The 15716-nt window shown below is 41.3% G+C and overlaps 1 protein-coding gene across 1 annotated transcript in view; it reads right to left on the reverse strand.

Annotated features, from left to right (window-relative positions):
* The window catches only part of LOC117487004 (protein mono-ADP-ribosyltransferase PARP12-like), a 29418-nt gene extending 21213 nt beyond the window's left edge, over positions 1 to 8205 (reverse strand). The window contains exons 1-6 of the mRNA XM_034135640.1: positions 7842 to 8205; positions 3079 to 3214; positions 1355 to 2075; positions 1215 to 1265; positions 658 to 787; positions 387 to 552 (exon numbers count right to left, since the gene is read on the reverse strand). Of these exons, the coding sequence (XP_033991531.1) occupies positions 387 to 552; positions 658 to 787; positions 1215 to 1265; positions 1355 to 2075; positions 3079 to 3214; positions 7842 to 8119 (1482 nt within the window). The 5' untranslated portion in view covers positions 8120 to 8205. The remainder of the gene's footprint in view (positions 1 to 386; positions 553 to 657; positions 788 to 1214; positions 1266 to 1354; positions 2076 to 3078; positions 3215 to 7841) is intronic.
* Positions 8206 to 15716: the final 7511 nt, after the last annotated feature.

The following is a 15716-nucleotide window of genomic DNA, read 5'->3' on the forward strand; positions in this document are numbered from 1 at the left end:
TGTTTGCTAACTCACTGTTATCTATGAGGAACTGTTCCTATGTTCACAGGGTTCTTATGACAGAGTACTGACTTTAACCTTTGATCTGCCACATGTAATTATCACATCATTTACACCTCGATTGGCTGCTATCTAATGTTGCTGGCTGGGGAGACTGAACATCCTTATTGTAGAATATTTTCCATATGGAAAAACAAAACAGGCCGAATTTCTGTAAACATACTGATAAGAGGATCTTTAACAGAAATAACAAATGTAAAGCTCATCACTTCGTGTCAATCGACAGCTGCAATGTGTTCTGATGTCACAGTATTTAAATTCCTGTCAGAAACGTATGTCTGAATTATAACCTCTATGTCAAACTAAAAAGGACTCCAGTTACTCACACGTGAAGCGTACATGGTCCAGGATGCATGCTCATCCTCCCAGTACCAAACCCACTCAGTGGTGTGGAGGAAGCTGACATCCACCAGAGAGTTTGAGGTGGAGAGTCGGCGTACTCCGTTCGCTCCTTGGGTCATCGTGTCGAAGTGCACAGACGGGTTGCTGCTACTGGAAACAGCAAAATAATCATTTAATTTCTACGATTTAATTCATTTACACCACGGAATAACATCTCCTAAAACGACAGAAACCATTGATGTCAGTGGAGAGTACCTGTACGTGTTCTTTGGGTCACAGTAGTCCTTCTCAATGGTCTCATTATTAGGCAGGGCCGTCCACTGATCATCCAGCAGCACCTGCCAGCTGTACGGCATCTTGTTGTGGGCTTTATAACATCGCTCGTCTGAGAAGACATGGTCAAGGGTTGGGCAATATGGCCAAAATAATGTTTAACTCTTTGATTTTTTCGTATCATGGTAACAGTATATATCAAGATAGAGTAATTGTTCTGTAACCATAACTGTACTTCCTCACATTGTGTTATTTCCTCACACAAGACGCCACAACTTAAAAGCTAAAGGCTCAAACCAGTCAAACCAAAACTCTTTCAAAATGAAGGTTTTAACATCTCTGGGAACAATGTTTTTGTGTGTTGCAGGTTTAAAAGTGAACATATAAATAATAGCCTTACTTTAGTCAGTGCAATATAAAGTAATACAAAAATATATAATCACAATTTCCGTTAGTACAACAAAAGAAAATTTTCATAATAATCAGTATAATTATTACTGTTTCTGATAATGCTCTATGATGTATCAATGATTACTCACCCTCATGTTTACAGTGTCCTTTGATGAAGAACATGCATATCTCAGTTTTATCTAAAGGAAACAGACAGAGGTGCGTTATAAAGCCGTTCCATTTCACACAGCTCTTTCAAAAACACTCAATGAAAGCGGGCGTAGTTTACCTCTGACAGGCCTCGGTCTTCTTCTGGCTCCATCCTCACTGTTTGCGTCGTCGTTGACTGACTCAGGGTCAGCAGTAGCCCGGCTCCTGTTCAGCGGTTGATGGTCGCCTCTCCCTCGGACAGCGGCTGAGGTTTTATTCAGATTTGGCTTTCTGCTCTTTCCATCGTCGCTGCTGGCATCGGTGTCGTTGGCAGCAGCAGAGACGTACGGGGAGGTAGGTCTCCGATCTTCGCTCAGGCCATCTTCGGTGTACAGATCTAAGATTTCAAAGTCAGCCAAGACTTCATCAGTGGAACGGGTTGGCTGGTTGCCTTGATTTCCTCTGTTGCCCCGGTTGCCCATGTTTCCTCTGTTGCCTCGGTTGCCCATGTTGCCTCGGTTGCCTGAGTTGCCCCGGAAACCAGCTCTCCCTCTCCCTCTTTGCCTCTCTCTCTGTGGTTGAATCAGACCATCGGAGCCTCTGGCATCAGGGTCGCCCTGTCTGTCGGCGTACTTCAGAGCCAGCAGGTTGGCATAGGCAGACATCAACGAGGGAAAGAGTTGGTCCGGCACGCCTCTGTCAGACAGGCTCTTTTGTGGCTGTGGAGCGTTAAAATCATGGTTCTTGATGCAGCTGCAGACGCTGTTCAGGTACTTCTCGCAGATGTGCAATCTTGTGCAATTATCGCCCTCTTGACACAGGCCCAGCGGCCCACCACCTTTGTTGTAATTATGACATATCTGGTGTAAGGAGGAAAGGTTGCATGATTACAAACATGGTTACAAACATGCAAAGAAAAAGGAAAAATGCTGTAAAACAATAACAATACATTTAATATTAAGGATCAAATGTAAGTCTGTAGAAAGCTGATCCAGAATTAGCTTGATGTTAGGGTTGAACCTGATTCTGTTCCTTTTTATTCAAATCAGATTTGGCCTTTCATTATGAATAATTTACAATTTGTTATTTTCTTTTTTCAGCTCAGTGGTCAGTTGGCGTGGATTCCTCCACGATGCTGATTTTCCCCGGCCATTGCATTTCCTAATGCAGCGGTGGAAGATGGGCTTGGGAGGGCCGGGTGGGGGCGGGGTTATAACAGCCTTTCTCTGGACTTTGTCCCTTCCTGGGACTGTGGACTTATTGCTCGCTGCGCCCTCCCCCTTGTTGGGAGGGGCTTGTGTTGTGAATTATTTTAGCGAACACTCCCTCTGCTTGATACTAAACATAAAGCAGTGTATACTGACTTGTTTTGTTTTTTTTAAATGGATGATTCGACTCATGAACCTTTGCGAAGGTGCAGACAGACTAAAGTTAGGGACAATTTCAATGTTGGCACTACATCTTGGGACCTGTTGATCAGTGTTACAAATAACATTTTTTCCACACCTGGCTGGACAAACATTCTGAATCAAAAACAATCTGATCTGAGAAACGTCTCTGGATGAATCTTCTGAATGAAGTCAGACGTACCCAGGGGCGGACTGGGACTGAAAATCAGCCCTGGACTCTGACCCAGCCCACACCAATTGTTAGAGCACGCTCGTGAACTGCCAAGGGGGGGGGGGGAGCCTCGCTGCGGGGAAACTGTGGACCTCTGTCGCCTGTCAGCGCAACTCAAATGATGACGTTTAAAAAACAAAATGGGAGGTGCCGGCCGTCAGCGAGCCGTTTGCGGCCCGCTGACGGCCGGCCGTTCTGTGATTGTCCAGAATTCACAGATGGCCAGTCCGCCCCTGGACGTACCTGAGGCAGGAGCCTGGTGTCGCTCTGCAGCAGCAGGGTGCACAGCTCACTCCGGCTCAGGCTCTCCAGACCATGCTCAGTCAGCTTCGCTGCATTGTGGAAAGAGTCCAGGCAATGGGAGAATCTGCATCCAGTCCTGTCATCAAAAAACACAATACACCTTTCAGTTACATTATTTGTTTAAATATTAAATATAGATTTGTTATGGAAAATAATAAAAATGTAACAACAATGCATTTAATTAGACCAAAAGGACATATTATTGTTGCATTGTCTGACTAGTGCAGAAGGGTCAGAGTTCACATTAAATTGACATTATATCCACTATCTGACAAAATATCACCTGTTTTTCTACAGCCATTTTTGCCGGCGTATTTTCCTTTATGAATCTACTTGTGATAGTCGGACATGACAACCTGTGCAGCCCATGTATTGATTCCATCCGATAGCTGCTATAATACAAAACAACAGGAAAACGTCTGCCTGCTCTTCCCAATGATCAATAACAGCAAACGGATGGTTGGTGGTGGCGCAGTCCATAGGGACTTGGCTTGGGAACCGGAAGGTCACCGGTTCAAGTCCCCGAAAGACCTGGGTTGCGGTCGAATAGTCCATTTAGCTTAGGAACCTTCCTAACGGAGTGAAATGACCCGGAAGTCCCTCAGTGGCAGCCATGATAAGTGCCGTTCGAATTCTCTAAATTAAAAGGAAAGGAGGTTTCAAACTTCCTTTATAACCTCCTTTAGCTTAGGAACCACTGGACCTCCCTAACCTAAAAGGAGAGGAGAAAATGCTGCCCCACAATGCCTTGCGGCCGCGGCATTTGCCGTCACACAACAGTCGGCCGTTCACGGAAACAATCGATTATGACCGAGAAATGATATCATGAAAGTTACGGTGCTTATTAAGCATTTTAAAAGTGGTAAGTTGCCAAAGTGCTTTGTTTTGAACGTTCATCAGTATTATAATCAAAAAGAGAAATATGAACGTTAGTTTTGACTGAAATGATCAAATAAAGTCAACATTTCACAGTCTTTACTGAGCTGTGTGGGGTTTGTTCAACTTTTAAAAGATGTTTGAATGGTGATATACACAGTGATAGATGTTAAGGACTAACGTTTATAATAAATACATTTGTATTGATTTTAACATCTTTTCATACAATCATACGTATTGGGATCATTTGTATTAATGTGGACCGGAGGGAGAGGGAGACGAGCATAAGTTTCACTTTCCTTTTTTATTTCAATTCCAACTTTGGTCATGAAGAATATGTTTCTCTGTTGTCCCCGTTCATAAAGCATAAAACAACAGCATCAGAGCACGGTGCAGAGTCTCTAGATGAGTTTACAGTAGTCCCTCGTTCTTATTAAACATCCATGTTGTAGTCCGCTGTATAGAAAACTGTAGTTTCCATAGTTTCCCCACAGCAGCAGACGCACATTTATGACCTCTGCTGGCGCATCATAAACACGTCGGATAGTGAAAGTGCAGTCGGATTCTCTAAAGTACCGCAGTCTCTTCTCCTAAGTCCTTTTGAATTCTCCTATCCACTATCCCTTAACCCCATGACGTTTCACTCAGAGGTCAAGGGATAGACGATAGGGTTAGAATTTAGGAGCTGTTTTTTTGGAGTATTCGACCGCAACCCAAGTGCTACAAGAGGTGTCCCTGAGCAAGGCACTGTTCCCTACACTGCTCCCTGGGCGCCGTACATAATGGCAGCCCACTACAACTACCACTAGGATGGGTAAAATGCAGAATGTAAATTTCCCCTCTGTGGGACGATTAAGGGTATATCAAATAATAAAATTAAAAAATGGTCATTAAAGTAAGTTAAATATAAACAGAATCACAAGGCCTGGTTAGTGTTGCCTTACTTTATAAAGTGTGTTTTTTTTCTAAGTGTGTGGTCGCGTTCTAGTTTTATTTGCCGTACTCGCCATTAACTGTTATTGCTCAGGTTAATCTCGCCCCCCTCCAACGTAAGCGCGAAGTATTGGTTCTTGCCGGGCAGCCGAGTGGGGCCAGCTAAGAACCGGTTTTCGGTGCTTAGAGCCGGCTCCGCTGCGGTGGAAACAGGAAAAATCAGACCTAAATCGGGCTCTAGCCCGGAACCGGCCCTGGAACAGTCTCTCCAATGACCAACGAACAGAACAAAAAAAGGACCATGGGATTTCGTTTTTATTCTTTTAAACTAACAGCAAGAGATGCTGAATGTGTTGATGTCAGCCGTCTGCTGAACTACTGTAACAAAAACCACTACTCTGGGAATAAGATTTATAACAGGAAATATCGCGGTATACGTACATATTCATGTTTCTGTTCAGAGCTTCTCTTGGTAAGGGCTATTATATATATATCACGCATACTTTATTCATTTCGGACAGATGACCCGGAAATGCTGATATTGATGGCCCCAGAATCAGGGGCGTCGTAGTGGGGGGACAAGTGGGACTGACTACCCAGGGCCCAGATGGGGGGAGGGCCCTTGAAGGGCATGGAATTAGAAGTTTTTTTTTTTTTGCAATTTTTTTGTAGTAGATAGTGTCATAACTAAAATTAAACTAGCTCAATAAAATCGGTTGACTGACTGAATTTTGTATCCAAAAACAAATGGTGAAAGCTGTGTGGGGCCCCTCTCACCCCTCACAAAAGGAGGAAAATTGTTTATTCTTCCCACGCATGATATTCGTCTCATTATCATTAAGCACGGCTTCCCAGCCGCTGCGTCTCAGTGGCTCTCGGCTCTGTCACATGAGCTCAGGAGGGAAAACAACATTCTGGTTTCGGCTTTTAGCACATTTTACAACTTTTAGGATTTAATTATATAAATAAGGGCTATTCAAGTGTCCGTACTGGAAAGTTGATTTACCTCAAAAAACATAAGATTTACGGACGTCTTTTTCCCAATGTAGTTCAATGAGAAAAAGTATTTTTGGGCCCCATGGCATGTAATTCCACCGTTTGGCCACTACGAACATTTGCTTCAGCGACTGGCACACTTCCTGAGGGGCTTGCTCTGATAATTCAAAGAAGAAGCTTGTCAGCTAATGATTTTGCTAACAAGAAGACCCGTCACTGGGCATTTACTGGGGAATGAACTACAATATCATGACTGTCAGCATCAGTTCCATAACATACATTCAAGTTTGAAGTAAGATATTCTTCATATTTGTTCAATAACTTCAAGATCAATCATATTATCCAAAGCATAACTTGTAAAGTTTTTTCAGCTTTCTAAAGTTTTAATTATTGCTTTTTTGCCTATATGCTTTCTGATTTTTTGTGTGTTATTGTTTATGCAAATAAACATGACTAGTGAAGTCTTGTTGAGTTGTCTTTTATTATGCAGTATAGTAAGCACTTTCTCAATGTAGTGGTTAGAAACTAAGATGGTGTTTAGTTTTGTCTTATACCATGGGAATGATAAATACTTAAATAAACATGGATAATGTTCCCTTAAGCATGATACTCCAAGCAAACCTCATTTAACCATAGTCAAGTAATTGTAAGCTACAGTATGTTGAGGAAAGAGGGTCAACATGTGCACAGATTATTATTACCACTATTATTACTACTTATACTTTAGTTCTACTTTAGTTCATTAGTGACTACCCTAATAACCACTTCAGATCAATGTATACAGTTGTTGGCTCAATCATTTGTAAATACATTTCATAAGATGCATGAGAGACATGGATCAAGAGAGGAAGGGAGCCCACAGAGACAGTTTACGTATACAGTAAGGCCCGGAGTTTTGTGCTACGCCCCTGCCCAGAATGCACAGCGCTTCCCATTCCCTATAGATTGCCAATACATCTAAACACTTGATCTTTAATGCTACTTTATTAAAGTATAGATAAGCTGCAATTATTGCTCTTTAGAAGTGCTGGAACATGGATTTGGTTGCCTCAGAGAATAGCTAGCTAGCTTATTCCCCCCTGAAAAAACTTGAGCTAAACTAAACTGCAAAAGGAATTAGCTAGGCACCATATTTAGCTTGTAGACATATCATTAACCTTATAAACTATTTTCACAAAATCTCAGATAAGACTTAAGTTTCAGTATTCTAACTTGATATCAATTCACTATTCTTGAATAAAGGGAAGAAGGGGGGAAAAAAGCGAAGAGTGCCTGAACGCACCACGCCTTTAAAAACAGGTAATTAAATTATGCGAACACATCACATTAATAATAACCCTGAACAACCCTGTGATCGTTTCTCTGTTAGTTGAATCGCTTTAACAACACTGGGAAATAATGTTATTTAGGAAATCAACAATTAAAAACACTGAGACATGTCTGTGGGGGTGCAGGGCAGGCCTCTCCAAGTGTCTGCCCAGCAGTCATATGACACACCCGGCCGACTGTGTTTAGATAATATAAGATAAGATAAGATAGTACTTTATTGATCCCAAATTGGGAAATTGTTTTTGTTACAGCAGCATAATAGACAAGGCATTTTACAATAAAACAAAACTACAAAATAAACAAGAATAGAAAGAAAAATAAAATAAAATAGAAAATATACATGTTGAAATAGAAAATATACATGCAGATATTATATATACAAATATATATATATATTCAAAATATATGACATATGGAATATGGAGTATTAAATATTGAACATGTATGAGTAAAATGTACAACGTGGTTTTATTTCTAGAGAAACTATGGAGCAGAGAGTTCTCTTCCAGCCAGAGGTGATTTATTGTACAGTGTTATTGCAGTGGGCAGGAATGTTTTCCAGTATTTACCTCGTGCGGGTGAACGGACAGGATCCGGTAAGGAGGAACTTTTTACACAGGTGCAGCCCAGTGCACGCGCCCGGACAGTCCTTCATGAGGCACAGCCTCAGCCAGGTCCGCGCCACCACCTTCGACTGACCGAACGGACTACAGAAGGCGAACTTCTCTCGGTTAGTGAAGATGTCAGCCGTAGCGTCGCCTGAGCCGAGGTTACACAGCAGCTCCTCAGTGTTCACTGATCCCTGATTAGCGCAGATAAACTTTAATATTTCTAACTCCAGCTCCATTATTGTTCACCCTCTTCCTGTTGTCCTGCTCCCCAGCTGAACCAGACCAACCAGACAGCAACTGCAGCTCTGAGCAGCTGCTGCGTTCACTGCAGTAGGAAGGCTCGGTATCATTTCTGATGATTGGAAACCGAAACTTAAAGGGGACCTATCATGCAAAATGCACTTTTGTACGTCTTTTATACATGAATATGTGTCCCCGGTGTTCCAGGGAACTCACCAAGTGTCAGAAAACACAACCCTCTCTATTTTCCTCCATACCCAAATCTCTAAAAAAGGGGCTGCAACGGATCTGATAAAAACTGATCCAGATTCGAACACTGTCCTGACGTCAGGACGGTGGCGCTACGGCTATTGGGCCAACTCTCCACCTATCAGGGGAATGTGGGGTTGGGCTCGAAAGCGCTGGAGACGCTGTGGTACATATGCCAGGCCTGTAAGTGGCGCTGTAGTCTGCCACAAAAGCAGCGAAGAAGACTTCCCGCCCATAGTTACCATGGTTACCCTTCTGTTTATTCTCCGCTGTGGCTTTTTTTCTCCCTCCCCGAGGCAAGCGTTTTCTCCCGCTGCTTTAATTCAATGCAATCCCTCCCCGTCGAGGCAAGCACTGTAATTCTCTACGGTTAGTCCACCAGCAGATGACAAACACCCACCTCTCCGTCTCTTCCAAGGAACGAGGGGACCGTGCAGCAGAGTTTCAGTTTCAGTTTCTTTCGCCGGTCAAGATGTCCGTTAAAGTTTAAATCTTCCGGACAAAATTAGAAAAGTGCCGGTCAAAGGTCTTCTTTGTTATTTATTGAGCTTTAAAACAAATGAATAACGACTCTATATAATAAAACAGGAGGACGGAGATCTCTTTTTCTCCCCCTCTTCTGACAGCCCAGCAGCTGATCAGAGCACGGCTCACCTCTCCTGCAGGGGGGCGTGGTCAGCAGAATCAGACCCGTAGACAGCAAACAGCACATAGAGTGAAATGAGGCATGGCTAAAATGCATGATCTGTTTGGTATTTTGAAAACAGAAACGTATAAATATACCTTATATAGGTATGGCCCTACAATATATAATTTAAATATAGCATGATAGGTCCACTTTAACTATTTTCAGCCAGCAGGAATGAATGATGTAATGCTGCCCTCCTCCTCTGGAGGGTGTTGAAGGGTTATATGACCACATGCCATGCTGTTTTCATATCAGTCAGATTCATATGACACAGGGCATTTCCCTCTGCTTCGTGGTGGACCTGTCCTATATTAAACTTGTTGGACATATGTATATTCATCTTGATCTCCTAGCCTTAACAGTAAAGATGTTGATAAGAATGCATTAAAACATATAGTTAATGTTTTGTCAAGGACTCAATCCTATCAAATGTAATTAAAATAAGAAATGAAATAAGAATGAAACTGAAATGACACTGCAAAATCATAGTGCCTTACCAAATTATTGTGCTGCAGTATTTAAAAAAAGAAAGAAACATCTGTATCAAGGCCATAACCTAAAGTATTTGTCTGTTTGCATCTCACAATTTATTTATCAAAATGAGTTATCGCTGCAATAAACAGTATTTAATTTAATTTCACTTTACAATACTTAATTTTACATTCTGTTCTGTATGTCTTATTCTATTTACATGTATATAGACTCTTGCATTTACTTAGTCACTTACAACATTCTCTGCATTATTTGGCTTATTGTCATTATTTATTCTTATGACATGTATATAGTTTACTTAATCTGCATTACTTGCACATTGATCTGCAACATAATCTGCACTATTTGATCACTGTTTCTTCTTGCACTTGTTTTATGTCTTGTATAACTATGTTGCATTGTTGGAGGAGCTCGGGACTTAAGATTCTCATTGCCATTTCTTCAATGTAGCTGCTGTGCATATTACATGAAAGCCTTTGAATAAAAAATGATATCAATGGTTTTCAGCATTTCTTTCTGATTGTTCCAGTTGTTTGAGTGGAAATGACTTAATTGTGCAGCAGTTAATCCATTTAAAGCAGTGTCAATAGATGTTTGGCCACTGGAGGGCAGCGCAACATGCTTTAAATACAACGGTTGAACTTCATCAACCTGACCTACTAAATGTTATAACTCTTAAATAATCACATGAACTTATTTACAGAAGATAAAGAACAACTTAAAAATATATTTGAAGTTGTGTTCCTGGCTAGCCAATGAATGTCATTCTGATTAACCTCTCTGTTTTTTCTTCTTCTGGTGTGTTCATGCACTACATGACGGCCTGTAAGGATGATAAAACAAAGTGGTTTCTTCTTTTTCAGTCTCTTTTGCAAACTCTTAACTCAGAGGCACTAATTGTGGAGCAGTGAATTGAAACAAAAAATGTTGATCAATTTTTATCATTTTGTTTTTGTGAAGATTAAATGTGGTATGCTTTACAGTAAGATAAGATAAGACACAATGATCAGCGAGGTCAAATTACTGTGTCTGACAATGGAGTGTTGTGGCTGTAAGGCGAGTAAATATGTGTTTTTGTTTTGTACGTTAATCAAGTATAAGCTACCAATTGTCCTAATCCCTGTTGATTTTATTTAATATATATTTACTTAAATGCATGTGTGTTACAGCGGAAAAGGGCCAAAAATGATGGTGTCCATGTTTCCATCACAGCCAATAAATACGTGTGATTACTGCAGACTAATTTCTTGTTAAAATGATGACCATAACCATTCTCAGAAAAGACTAAAGAGAGATATGAATGCTTTGGGTAGGTAATAGGCATGATAGGAGCTCACCCTTTAGCTCTGTTTGAGCACCTCTATTCACAGTCATTTAATACATCGTTATTATAAAAGTATTTAGTGCAGTTTCCATTCAGATAGTGTATAGGGTGATGCGGTGATGATGTATTTTTGAAGGCCGACACAGAAGTTAGCTCGCAAGGGCTCCCTCTGCAAAAAAGCAATGGGATTTCCTCATTGGATTTCGGTATATATTTAGTGTGAATGCTGTGCCACAGCATTCCACTATAGTTCTTCGATTTCTTTATTCTTCCCCTTATTATTTCAGCCAATACTTTGGCACTCCATAACTTCAGCTTATTTTCAGCTACAGAAACCATTCAAATATTAAACTATTCAGCCTTTTCAGGAATCGATGGGAAACCTTCAACTTTTAAAAAAATATTTTATACTTTTTGAAATATTCAGCTTTTTAAACTCTTTTTTTAACATGGAAGTCAATGGGAGGAGCCTTCAAATCCTCTTTTCCTACACCTTACACCAAATGCTTCTCCTTCCACATACTTTCAGCTAGACACTTCATTCCAACTTTAAAATGATCACAAGACCTGTTATTGTTGTTATTCAGATTCTTCATATCATTTACACTTTTTGAGATATTTAACTTAGTTTGGAGCTTGGTAGAGAGGCCTTTTTCAGATTTTAACATTAGTGTGGATGGAGGAGCTTGTTAAGGCCCTGACACACCAGGCAGTCACCAGAGAACTCGCCGACACCGACGCCGACGCCGACTGTTGCGTCGGCGAGTTCTCCTGCGTCTTGGCCATGTGTCGCACTGGAACCAAGCCCCCAGGAAGTGCGCCGGACTCAGATGAAAATATTCGTGGTGGCCAAACGGCGGTACTACACTTCCTTTTGGTTGCCAGGCCCGGAAACACTTTTTCCCATTGACTTACATGGGGAAAGAGTGGTCTGTAAATCGTTGGATAATGTTTTTTAAATTAAATAAACTACCCAGTATGAACACTTGTATAGCCCTTATTAAAAACATTCGCTCCTCAAGTTGTAAAAATGTGCTAATAACGTTATTCTGTGAGTTATTTCCCTCTGAATTAAGAACGCGCATCTAACCCACGGGACCGCGCCGCCCGGCACGTTCATGTTACGTGTTCAGCACTTTATACAGTCTATGGTTCAGCACTACATGCGTTTATCTTTACCCATGGATGCACAATAAGAACGGACCCATATCGCCTTACTGCCAGCCCACGGAGCTGTAATAATGGATATATTGTACATGTTTGCTGTAATTCATCATTTGTAAAATATTATACTACATGGGCTGTATGATTAAATCTTGTACCGTAAATGTTGTATTAAATAAAGTTAATATTACCGACGTAGATTAACGTCCCTGTAGCTTCTTATTGCACTAAGAAGCTTATTGCACTGTATATATATATATATATATATATATATATACATATATACATGTATATATATATATATGTGTATATATGTATATGTATATATATGTATATGTATATATATGTATGTATATGTATATATATGTATATATATGTATATATATATATATACATATGTATATATATACATATATATACGGTGCAATAATTCTTTCATGCTAAATGAAGCTCTGTTGCTTGGATATCACTAGATCCTGTTACAGCGTAATATAAAAGTACATAACGATTGATGTGTAAATTAGCATAATTACTAGCTAACCGCTAGCTGCTAACTGCCGCCTCGTTAATATCAAATCTATCATAATAATAATAACAATTACCATGCTGTCATGAACGTGCGGTGCTGTTACGTGTACGCAAATTGACGTGCTTGATGTGAACGAGCATTTTGGGGGGCATGGTTAAAGTTGCGCATGCGCTATGAGCGCACATACGGGTACTTCTCAGGCATGCCGGGTAATCTGTGACGTTTCGCTCTCTCAAAAGTTGGGCCATTTTATCATCATGCGCGAATGAGCAACTCTCATAGGAATGAATGAGGCCCCGCCTCCCACGCTGTATCCAGTTCTTATTATACATCCATGACTGGAACACACCGCAAAGACTTCAGCCGAGCACGTACGAACTGCGCATGCGTGAGTGACAATAACTCTCCTTACCAGCAGGCGGCGGTAGTGTGTATTCGTCATTCAAAATAGGCAACAACCGGAAGACAGAGAGAAGTACACTTTAGACAAACTGCTCCCATCTCCACATTTTACACACAAAACCAAAAAAACAAACATATTGGTTCATTGGGGTTCCCTGATGCTCACGGTCTGGTATTTTTTTTATAGGAGCCATAGTTTTTGAACAGGTGGCAAAATTGTCATATATAATCCTCAATGCATTCTTAATGGGACTCAGTGCTGCAGTTGGTAAATCGTCATAAATCGTCACCATGGTAACCTTTGATCTCTGGGTTTACACACACAGGTGTTTGTAAACATTCATTCACTACGACTTACATTTAATATCTTTATTTAACTCCTTCAGCCTAATTTCAGCTGCAGGAACCATTCAAATATCAAACTATTCAGCCTTTTCAGCACATGATGGGAAACTTTCAACTTTTTCAAAATATGTTATACTTTTTAAAACATTCAGCTTTTTAAAGTCTTTTTTTAACATGGAAGTCATTGCAATGCATTTGAGCTGTAACAATTAACACACACACACACACACACACACACACACACACACACCACACACACACACACACACACACACACACACACACACACACACACACACACACACACACACACTCTCTCTCTCTCTCACAGACAGACAGACAGACACACACTCTCTCTCTCACACACACACACACACACACACACACACACACACACACACACACACACACACACACACACACACACACACACACACACACACTCTCTCTCACACAGACACACACCGGTGATGATGAATGAACAAGAGAAGAGAGAGAGGGTGATAGAAGAGTGAGAGGGTGATCAAGAGAAGAGAGAGAGGGCGATCAAGAGAAGAGAGAGAGGGGGCGAGCAAGAGAAGAGAGAGGGCGATCAAGAGAAGAGAGAGAGGGTGATCAAGAGAAGAGAGAGAGGGGCGATCAAGAGGAGAGAGAGAGGGTGATCAAGAGAAGAGAGAGAGGGCGATCAAGAGAAGAGAGAGAGGGCGATCAAGAGAAGAGAGAGAGAAGAGAGAGAGAAGAGAGAGAGGGCGAGCAAGAGAAGAGAGAGAGAAGAGAGAGAGAAGAGAGAGAGAAGAGAGAGAGAAGAGAGAGAGAAGAGAGAGAGGGCGATAGAAGATTCCGAGGGTGATCAAGAGAAGAGAGAGGGCGATCAAGAGAAGAGAGAGAGTAATGTAACCTCCTAATGTAATGTTTAACTCCTATGAAAATGTTCAAAAAGTGCTCAAACTTCACATGTGTGCTAACAGTCCAGCCGTGAAGACATCTACGGGACAGTTTTGAGATTTCTTCCATTGCCGTTACCATGGCAACACAATGCTCACCATGAAACACGGTTTTCTCATAACTTCAGTGAAAATGCTCGAAATGGCCCAAAACTCCACATGTTTGGTAACGATGCAGCCATCAACACATCTAAGCGTATTATGAGAGAGAGGGGGGGGGGGGGGATATAAGGAAAACACAGACACTCATTACATTACATGTAATTTGTTAGACGCTTTTATCCAAAGCGACTTACATACATTCAGTACTGTGGACAATCCCCACAGGAGCAATTTGGGGTGAAGTGTCTTGCCCAGGGACACAATGACATGCTGACTGCAGTGGGACACAAACTTGCTATCCCCTGATTCGAAGTCCAGCACACTATCCACTGAGCCACAGCCACTCATCACGGAGGTCACAATATCAATCGATCCAGCAGAGCAATAGCCTATAGGCAAAACACAGAAGATCAACAAAATATATGACATAAAATGAACTTACCAAAGCTGCAGTAGATGGTCAACTTCATTCATTTTCTTTCTGTTTTACTGATTTAAATCGCTATACGCTGCTCTCTCTCGTCTCCTCTTCACAAACAACTACTATTTTCGCAGCACACGTACTTACAGCCAATCAGCTCTCTGAATTATGAGATGACGTTTGTATGTCAGCACAGTGCCCCTATGGTGATTATTTTTTTGCCGCACACATTGAATAGAAAAATACTCTGAGCATGCGCAGTGTAGTTTTTACAGCAACCATTCACCTTTACAGTGAGAGAGAGGGGCTAGATCGGGGCTTGACCCACGTCGCTCAAAACGGCTCAATAGGCACACTGTAGACACTAATTAGAAGAACACAGACTAAAACAGCAATGTACAGAGGAATCAGATGATTAAACTTGATCTTAAAAGAAAATGTAGGATGTATTTTTTTTGCATTTATTTGCATTTTTTTGGAATTATTATTTGAATTACTTTCTGCTGACACTAGATGGGGCTGTGCCTAACCAGGTTAATGCGACCAACAACCAATCACATGAATCTCCCGCCCCGGACATACAAAGCATTAAAGCCCGCTTTCCATGCCTGGTTCCTCCGGTTTGTATCCCGGTGTAGAGGGACTGGTCGTATAAGACCGGGTGATTGCCTATACTGCAATTATAACTTTCTCCTCCATTTTTTGGAAAATGACGAAATTACCCGTGCTATGGCTCTCCCAGCATATTTAAATAGACGTGATTTGATTGGCTAGCGCTTACTGGCATATTTGCATAAACGGGATTTGATTGGCTGGCACTTCCGTCGACGCTTGAAAAGTTGAACTTTTCTTAACTTTCACCGCGAGCAACGCAGGCAAAACGAAGCAACGGAACCACAATTCAGTTCGGCAAAGCGTGACGTCACCTCATTC

Source organism: Trematomus bernacchii, unplaced genomic scaffold (assembly GCF_902827165.1).
Source record: "Trematomus bernacchii unplaced genomic scaffold, fTreBer1.1, whole genome shotgun sequence".
NCBI classification, from domain to species: Eukaryota; Metazoa; Chordata; class Actinopteri; order Perciformes; family Nototheniidae; genus Trematomus; species Trematomus bernacchii.